Consider the following 9,989-nt stretch of genomic DNA (forward strand, 5'->3'; position numbering starts at 1 on the left):
AATGAGTCACAGCAAGTACCCAAAACACAATGCTACCTTAATAACCATCTAGCACTTAAACACTGTCACCTGGAAAATGCCTCATAACAAAGATATTAGAGGAATGCCATCCACATAAAACACACACAGCAGGAACAGTAGGCACTGCCTAGTGCTTCTTTAGTACTGCATTGTTGCATTTAAAAATTTCAGATAGAACAGCTCCTTTAAAAAAATATATAATTCACAGACTTTTAAAGGAGCTACTGGTAAAGCGCTCAGGTAACCATCAAATTAGATTTTACTGCTATCTATGGAAGAAAAATGGAAATACTTAAATTTTTTCCTTTCTTTTTGTAAACCACTTAAGAAAAGCCACACTGACTACAGTATGCACTAGCCAAAGCCACATAAATGTTATTTATCAGATATCCATCTCTGTTACACTTAGAAGCGCACGCGCACAGACTTTCTGTTACAGAGTCGTTGCCAGTCACAACGCACAGCCACCTCTTCAGAATGAGTTTCAGCTCCTGGATGAATGAGCACATTGTGATGGTACGGCTGAACTGAAACTGAGGGGCAAACACAGCACTGGTAAAATTCAAAAATACTGCTGCAAGAATGAGCTGCTGCTGGTGGTAAACCAACAGTGTATTCTATAAACATCAGTTATGTTTACAGTTATGGTGCTATTCGGCCTTTGTCGAGGAGCTGGATGTGAACAGGAAGAGCCATACTGGGAAAGTGCAGATGCTAGCTCTGCTGCTGCTCCACAGCCCTGGTCACTGCTGCAGTTACAGACACAGCTGCCTCTGCAGCCCCCTGTGCTCCCAGCTCAGGGGATCTGCCACATGACCAGCCCTTGGCTGCAGAACTACACAGCCAGTCCACGCTACTGGGGGTTGGTTTGCTTTTCTAACCAATGGTTTGTATCACTTACAAATAAAAGATGGAAACACACATGCTGAGGCCAAACATATATGCTGTTTCCCCAAGTCTGTAGAGACTAAAGAACAGCAGTATGAAATGCAGATAGCCCCAATTCCCCTTTAGCACAGAATTCGCAGCCACCAGAAGTGTTGATTTTAACTATTTCACCAAGGAGCATGCTGCTAAGAATAGTCTGCTGTTGTACAAATCCCCAGTTTCAGATATTATGCCACCTCCACCATCCCACCACCCTCACAGCAGAGTTTTCACCTCCTTACAGCTCCTGCAAGCTGGGGAGTAAAACCGATGTAACACACTGAAAGCAACAACAATCAAACACTACTTTTACATCCAGCGGTATAAGGAATGCTGCAATAACAGCATGACTTTGCATATTAAAATACAAGGAGCTAGATGGTCATATAGCAACTTGTTAGCCACATAAGTGACCACAGCCAGGGTAGCCCTCAAGGTAGGTCCCATTGTATTCGTACTCTCCTCATGTTCTTCCTTAAACACTCGCTGCAGTCTGCTGCCAAAGGTGGGATACAGAGCTAGAAAGCTGTCTGACCTGACTCAGGGTGGTTGTTCTGGACAAGAACCTTTTCTCTGGGCATCATACCTTCTTCTGCCTGGACCTCCCCTTCCTACATGGTCAGATTCACAGTCCAGCAGTGCATTTATCATCCTGTAGAAAACAACTGGAAGGTATGGGCAGACATAGACACCTTGCCTGCAAACCACTATCTGAAGGCTCACAAGGTGAGGAAGTCAAAGAAGGCCACCGAAAGTCAGAAAGAAAGGCAGACAACACAGGCCAGCATGAAAGAAAGATGTGGAAAAGCAAAAGGAGAAGCAAGTTTCAAACAAAAAAAGGTTTTTCTACAATGTCACAAGTTTGAGAAACACTTCTGTGTGGAATATAGTACCTGACCCAGAAAGAATTAAAAAAAAAAAAAAGAAAAGAAAAAAAAAAAAAAAAAAAAAAAAAAAAAAAAAAAAAAAAAAAAAAAAAAAAAAAAAAAAAAAAAAGAAAAGAAAAAAAAAAACCACACACACACACAAAAACACCAAACCATGTAAGGACTTCAGGAATTTCTGAAACAGGCATCAAAGGCTGAATGTGGAGAAAAATTAGGAGAACTTGCCTGTCGACCACTTTCAAATGTCTAAATGGAGAAGCAAATACAAGACACTTTTTCACAGACAGGAGGATGCACTTTCCCTGCTTTAAGCTTGGCCTTCACAATTCAGCTGTGCTATGTCTGGTACCCACAAAGCACCTGCCCGTTAGACCAAGCTGACAGCCTGCACTATGTTCTCTTAGGGCTTGCTCAACGCTCATTACCGACAGAGCATTTCCCCTTGAGTAAAAAGTATTTGAAAGCCATTCACAGCGCTGAAGAAGTTAGCAAGCCATCATTTGATTGCCACTGGTCTAGAAATCACCCATTTGGACACATGGAATAGATATGCTGAATTTTTAAATGTTATAAAAGCAGAGAACACTGACACAGTCTGATCCACTGCACAGTCATGAAAACTGAGATCAACACAGCACCATTTTCAATTACCAAAAGCTTGTCTTAACATGAACAGAGCACTGACAGCATCCCAAAGGCTTACCTCCAGGGCATAAAATTGAATAGCTATCACCCAATAAACGAAATCACATTTTAAAGCTTCTGACTTTGAACACCACAAATATCCATGTCACAAACAGGAAAGAGTTCTTTTCAAGTGTTAATTTTGTCTGTGAGAACAGAAAAATTATCAGAAAATTTAAAAGAAAAATATCCACAATGCCTTATTTTCTAGAAATCCAGCCCTATAAGTGCGTTTTTTTTTTTTAAATCAGGCCGCTGTATTGCTAAAGCACAGTAATTTGGCTCCAGCTACCCAAACCACACAGCTATTTTGATCATTATATTCTTCATACTTTCAAAATACAAAGAACAGCACTATACTTGTCTTCAGCACCTCCCTGTATTTTCTACATTCACATACAATTATATTGCAGGTGAAAGTAAAAGGTTGTGTCTTTTCTTCACGAGCCCTCTGCAACTATAAGTCCATCTTCATGGTGTATTGCAATTCCCCAAAATCTTTCATGATGAAGGCTCCAGGTGATAAGCACCTTCTATTGTTACAAAATTTTTAGAGAGGTGCACAAAAATTTTCCCAGTATAAACACGTACAAAACGTTTAAAACGTTAACACAGCTAGTAAAAAGCCACTCTTCTCAACGGAGTCTCCCATGTAAGCTTTTCCTACTGACCTCTAAATCTGATTTGTTCATAGGAAAGAGATCACTTTGACAGCCACCAGCTTCTTCCAAAACCACGGACATCCTACCTGCAGGGCCCTGCTGTTCCACGTACGCTCTCTGATGGAGAGGATTTCAGTGCTAGCCATTTTTTCACGAAAAATGCCTGCCTGTACCGAAGGGGGCCCGATGAAGCAGCGCTCAGGTAAGAATACCAAACCCTTTCCATCCTTTGCTGGCCAGGACTGGGTCCGCAGGTCCCGCTGCCGCCCCTCTCTCCGATCAGTTCTTTGCACCGAAAACTGGAAAGCATCGGGGGGCCGACACCTGCTCACCTGGCACACGACAACCAAGGAGGGCGGACCGAGGTGGGGGACACCTGATCGCCCATGTACCTGTCCGCCGGGCAGGGCTCCTCGGTCGGAGGGGCGGGGGGCAGTAGCCCTTCCCCTCTCTTCGTGAAACACGGCCCCGCTCCCCGGCAGGTTGCCGGTGCGCCCGCGGGCAGCGGGCAGACGGTGACGCGGGGATAACAAAGCCCGGCGGAGGGACCGCGGCGGCGCTTACCTGCCCAGCGGTCGCTTCATGCCCTCGGCGGCGGCGGCAGGCAGGCGCAGGCTGTGCCTTAGGCTGCAGCCCTTGTCGAGGGGCCCGGGCACAGCACCAGCAGCAGCGGCGGCGGCGGCGGCAGCGCGCTCATGCTCCACCGTGACCGACTCGTTGCGTTTCCTCATGCCGGGGCGGGGGCGACAGCCGGCGCGGCGGAGACGGCGGCAGCGGAGCGGGGCCGCGCACACCGCCGCGCGCCCAGCCTGGCCCTGCGGCCACGCCCCGCGCCCCGCCCCGCCGGCGGCCCCGCCAATCCCCGCCTCCGGCCGCGCCCCGAGCCACGCCCCACGGGCGGCCCCGCCAATCCCCGCCTCCGGCGCGGGCTCGCCTGCCCGCACCGCGGAGCGACCGCGGCGCCATCTCTACTGAGGGCAAAAGCACTGGCCGCCATTTCGCTGTCGGCCGGGGCGGGGCCCCGCGGCCCCTGAGGCCGCTCGGGGCGGGGCGGCGGTGCCTGCACCGGGAGCTTGCGTCCGCCGGTGCGAGGTGCCCCACAGCTGGCCCGCAGGGGCCTGGAGGGGCTGTGAGACCCTGCCCGGGGCTCGGGGTCAAGCGGCAGTACACACCTGGACACGGAGAAACGGCACTGCTGACACAAGGATGCCCGGAGAGGCAGAGCGAGCCGTAGCCCCCGTTGTTAGGGTCGTCAGTGGGAACAGGAACGAAGCTCCGTGATGGCACAGATAATCACAGCCTTGGTCCCTGAACTGTCAGAGATCATCGCCTTACACTGTTTTGCCTTCCAAAACTTTCCGTGAAGCGGAAGGCAGCGGTGTCAAACTTGCAGGTGCGATTTCCAACTCCCATTTACTCTGTAGCTTCCGGAGTGGAAGGGGAGGGGTATCACACCACTTTGGAAAGCGTGTCCTTATCTGCCTGCAGAGACAAACAGGCAAGGCAAGGAACTTACAGAGCTCCCCTGTCAGTGTGGGTGTTGCAAAATGTGGAATATGAAAAAATTTCGTTAAGAAAGGATGTTCTTTGATGTTTGATATTTGTATACTTTCAAGGCTAATCAGCAAGAAAGATTTAATCCATGAAACAGATAGGCAGCTAACAAACACGTTCTAAGGTGTTAGAAAAACAAATTAATTGCCTTATTAAAGTTTAGCGCTTGACATGCTTCAACAACCTCAGACCTAAGAGGAGGTTAACAAAGCTTTGGGAAAAGGATGCCCACTGATAATGGACACAGAATTTATAAGCCATCAAGATACCTGCTAAAACTCCCAAGATAAGGAAGAAACTAATAAGGCCAACTCAGCAATTGCGCTGAAATCATCTCCAACTGGGTAAAAGGTAATTCCGTCAGGGGAGAGCATGACCACCGACTTGGAGACCACTAACCCAAGAAACCCACCGACCCAAAAGAAGAGAAAGACTGAGCATGCAGACTAATCAGCGTGAGAAGCAAGAGAATCATTAACCAATAGAAGATTGAATACAAATTATTAACAGAACTATGTAACTTGTAGCCATTGAACGCTTCCTTTGTTTGCCCAAATGTGTAAGTAGTGAAAAGTTTTCATAGTTGGTGTGCTTGATTTGTGGAATACCACCAAGTACCCAGGCTTTCACAATTCTGAAATAAATAATCAATGTCTCTCTCGAGTGCATAATTATTGGCTTGTTGCACACCGGGTAACAAATCCAATTTTCATGGACAACATGAGGATCCTGCACTTGTAGAATCATGGAATGGCTGGGGTTGCAAGAGACCTTTAAAGATCATTCAGTTCCAACCCTGCTGCTGTGAGCAGGGTCACCTTCCACAAGACCAGGTTACTCAAAGCACCATCCAGTCTGGCCTTGAACACTTCCAGGGATGGGGCATCCACAGCTGCCCTGGGCAACCTGTGGCAGTGCCTTGCCACCCTCATAGTAAAGAATTGCATCCTAACATCTAAACCTGTCCTCTTTCAGTTTAAAGCCATTCACCCTTGTCCTAGCAGTATTCATCCTTGTAAAAATTCACTCAAAATCAGTCATGGAAAATAAAAATAAAACATCCCTTCCAGTATCAGCACTAGCTGGTGACTGAGCTATCTCTACTTTTGGGGTTAGAGATAGGACAGCAGTGCTCTGCAGAAAGCAGCCATGCTCATGTGTTCTGTCTCCTACTGCCACTGCTGCTGCTGAGTTGGCCCCTTGTTGGGGGGATACCTTCTGTGTTTCTGTGAAGCGAAATAGTGAAGCAATTTCTGGAAAATGGCTCTTCGGACAAGTGATCTCAGCTGTCTTGCACCCATTTCCCCTGACTTGTTGCTGAGTGATCCTGTACCTGATGAAACACCGAGATTCCAGAGAAATACATTAATTAATTAATCCCAGGAGCAAAAACAAGGCACTAGACCAAAAAAGAGGAGGCAATTGTTAAAATATCAGCCTCAACTATTGCAACAGTTATGGATAGCTAGCAGAAAGTAATGTGTAATGAGCTGATATGTGCTTTGTCCTGTTTCTAGAAGCTTTTTCTAACATTTGGGTTATTTTAGAGATTTTCTCTTGACCAGATCACAGTTGCTAAAATTTTCAGCCAGGCTTTTGGAAGAACTTGTTGTACCGTTGCATGCTTTGAACAGCAGAGTGTCCTTGTCCCTCTGATTTTCTTTCATTTTCTACATCTCATTGGGAAGACTGAAATCTGCAATTTGGGATTTGTTAGGAGCTTTGCCTGGTAACAACAGGTCATCAGTGGTGGTCACTCCAAAAGCAGGCTCTGCAAAGGCTATATGGGACTGCTTGGGAATGTCAGTGTAGTCCTGTGAGGAACCTCCAGATTCCTGGGGCCTGGCAGCTCCTGCAGTCACAGAGAGGCTTTGAATGGAGAGATGTCCCCAGATGGGAAGGCTGCTTTGGGGGTTGGAGGGTGATGCCACCATGGATTTGGGGAGGTTTCTTGCAGAGGCTTTCTGTGGGAGCGTCGCCAGGACAACAGGAGCTGAGAGAAGGTTCAAAGCTTTTATTAGCAGCCTCCTGAAGTTGACAGGGCCTCAAAACTGCAAATGGGTGCTTGGCAGCCTAGGTGCCCAAGGGCAGGTGCTCTGGGATCAGGAACCAAGAGACCCAGTGGATCTGGAGCAGCTCAGCAGCTGAGAGGTGATGGTGGGGGAGGACACAGGGAGCAAGGTGGGGCCTGGGGAAAACCCACCATCTGGGACACCCCTACACACCCTCACCCCGATGTCCCTGGCCCCTGGTGCCCCAGCTGACCGCAATCCCCCTTAGTTCCTCTAATGCCCCCACAACTCCTGCAGTGCCCTCCAGCTCTTCCCTGACAATCTCCCAATGCCCTCTGACACCCTCCCCATGGCCCTCAAAGCTCTCCGTGGCCCTAGCTCTCCCTTAATGCTTCCTAAATGCCCCCCAAAAGCCCATTCCCCTGACCTCCATCCTTTGCTCTCCTCCTCCCAATGCCCTCAATGCTCCCCAATGCCTCTCCAATGCCTCTCACCCTGGCTGCTCCCAGCCCCCTTACCCCTTGCCCCAGTGTGGGGTAAGGGCTACCTTTGAGGGAAGACAGGAGACTTCTGGGTCTGGTGCAGGACGTGCCGCCGGTTGGTGGCATCTCAACATATGTAGTGCTGGAGCAGGGCGCAGAGGATGACTCCAGCACTCCATGTGTTTTCCAGGAAGAGGTCACAGGGCTTCTCCTGCAGCATCTCAGGACAGGCATAACCATAGGATTGGCAGAAGGTCTGGCTCAGCACTGCCTTGGTGGGCAGCTTCGGATGTGTAGAGGTCCCAAGGGACTCTCCACTGACATCCTGCAGGACCGCCCTTCTGGAAAATCTGGAGACCTTCACGTCATCCTCACTGTCCAGGAGAATGTTTTTCAGGTTTAAGTCCCTGCAGAGGAGAGGCAGCATGTGCTGTGGGCAGGCAGGGGCACATGGCAGGTGTGCAGCAGGGAAGGTCAGGGGCCGAGGAAGGAGCTGTTGGGAAGGTCAGGGGCCAGTGGCTCCCCTAGGAGGAGGAGAGCTCGGACTGGGAGATGTGGAGCAAGCAGAGGTGTGGAGGGAGAGTAAGTAAGGGTGCAGTGCAACAGTCAGAAATGTAGAGACAAAGAGAGGCTTCCAGGAAGCTCTTCAGTACCTGGGCTGGGGAACACGATCCGCCAAGCACCCACTCCGGGATGTGCCCAGAAGGGGCCGGCTCCATGAGGAGGTAGAAGCCGTCTCCATGCTTTAGTTCAGCGTGATGAGGCACTTGCGGCACAAGCCCCTCGGGACCCGTGGACGCAGGGGCTTGGCATGGGACAGTCCTGCCCCCCACTGGCGTCCCTTTGCCTTGCACCCCCCCCCCTCCCCTTTTTCCATCACTGTTTCCCTAACCCCTGGAAACTCCCCACAAAGTGGGGCTGCTATCCACCTGGAGCTTCCAATAGCTCTCTGCTGCTCTGAGTCCCTGCCCATTGCCTCCCAACCATTTGAACCCAAAAAAGCCCCTAACCCACTGAGCCATCTAGTAGCACTGCTGCCCATGATGCTCCCCAAAGGGTGTTTCCACTTGCCCCCTTAGCCCCAGGGGCTTAACCCCTGAAGCCCCAGGGTCCATCCAATGCCCCCCTTGCCCTGAAGCATTTCATGATGCTCAGGGGCCCCTCCCACTGTCCCCTGCCAATGCCACCTGTTCACCCTGCCTGCATCCGATGCAGCAAGAACATCCTGAGGTCTTCTCCAGTGCCTTCTTTTTGGAGGAAACCTTGGTGGCCACCGTGTGCCACAGTGGATGCTGCAGCCTGAAACACCTCCCAGTAGACACCATGAGCTAGCAGCAGCTCCAGTGGGAAGCCCATTTTCCCCAGCAGTCTATGAGGAAGGAGGGGTGCTGAAGTCCCCAGCTTGCACTACCCAGGCAGTGAGAGAGGACAGCAGCTGAGCACTCTCACAGAAGGAGATGCAAGCCCCTAGTGCATAAACCCTCACATTGCCCACTCTGAGCTGAGGATCCCACACCCTGGAACCATCACAGCCCCTTGCCCCTTTTTTTCCCCACCTGCCATGCCAAGTTTGTTCACCTGATGACTGAAGAGACTGCTCCTGCTGAAGCACCACTGACATTGCCCAGTCCCCCACTTCTCTCCCCACGGATGTGCCACATTCCATGAGATCCTTACCACTTGCTCGGCTAAAGTGAATGGGAGCTCTTACACCACTTGCAACAGGCCAGCAGCCACTTTAAGGACAATAAGGACTGACCTTAGACCCTCTAGACATCATTACCCCTAATGAGGTGGCCCTTTGCAAGCAGGTCCTGCTCAGTTCATGTCCATGAACTGAAGAACAGCTTGCTACCAGCTGCTTGCTTTTCCCCACGTTGAACATCACCTTGAGGGAAATATGTGCAGGCTGCTGGAGGCCATCCTCCTACTGTAAGGATGCAGGACCACCTGCCAATGAGCTGTTCAAGCTGCCCCATGGGAGTAGGGAAGTGTCCTGGGACCCATGTCCCAGGAACAGCCTTCTCCATTGTCAGCAGGGGCAAAGCTCTGGCTGTGCTGGGCCTCGCAGTGCTTACACACACACATTTCCACCCATCCTTGGATCCACCCATCCATCCACCAGCTTCACTGACCCCATTATATCCCCCGGCAGCCTCCCCAGAACTATTCATCGGAGTGCCAACAAGCACACAAAGGTGGGTTGCAGCCCTGGAACCAGCTCAGGATGTTGGGCTTCCTCCTCCCCGAGCGATGGAGAGCCGAGCAGGACGCGGCAGGAGGAGGAGCCCTGGTCCCTTTTAACCCCGCTCTGCGGGGACCACCTGCACGCAGCGGGGATCTGGGAGCCCCGGGCGGCAGCCCGACGTCTCCCCGCCGTGGCCGAGCGCTGACAGCGTCCCGTGGGGATCTGCTGCTGCAGTCACTCCCGCAGGGCTTGGATCTCTCTGTGTCCCCCAGCGAGCCGAGCCGAGCCGAGCCGAGCCCAGCCCAGCCCAGCCCAGCCCAGCCCAGCCCAGCCCAGCCCAGCCCAGCCCAGCCCAACCCGCGTCCTGGCGCGGCGGGCGCGGCTGCCCCGGAAGACCCGCTCGCGCGCTCGGCCCCGCCCCGCCCCGCTCCGCCTCCGGGGGCGTGCCCGGCGCCCACACTCCGTGTGGCCAATGAGAAAATTCGGCCGCCCTGCGTCAGCGGCTCGCGGCGGCGGCGGAGGCTGTTGCTAGGCAGGCCGGCGCGGCTGGCCCAATGGGAGCGGGGCGCTGC

The 9,989-nt window shown here is 51.7% G+C and overlaps 1 protein-coding gene across 1 annotated transcript in view; it reads right to left on the reverse strand.

Moving 5' to 3' along the window:
• The window catches only part of ABHD12 (abhydrolase domain containing 12), a 39,424-nt gene extending 35,465 nt beyond the window's left edge, over positions 1-3,959 (reverse strand). The window contains exon 1 of the mRNA XM_027901706.1: positions 3,746-3,959. Coding sequence (XP_027757507.1) covers positions 3,746-3,912 — 167 coding nt within the window. The 5' untranslated portion in view covers positions 3,913-3,959. The remainder of the gene's footprint in view (positions 1-3,745) is intronic.
• Positions 3,960-9,989: the final 6,030 nt, after the last annotated feature.

The sequence above is a fragment of the Empidonax traillii genome, unplaced genomic scaffold (assembly GCF_003031625.1).
Source record: "Empidonax traillii isolate 1590-97213 ecotype Southwest subspecies unplaced genomic scaffold, ASM303162v1 scaffold808:size486820, whole genome shotgun sequence".
In the NCBI taxonomy this organism is placed as follows: Eukaryota; Metazoa; Chordata; class Aves; order Passeriformes; family Tyrannidae; genus Empidonax; species Empidonax traillii.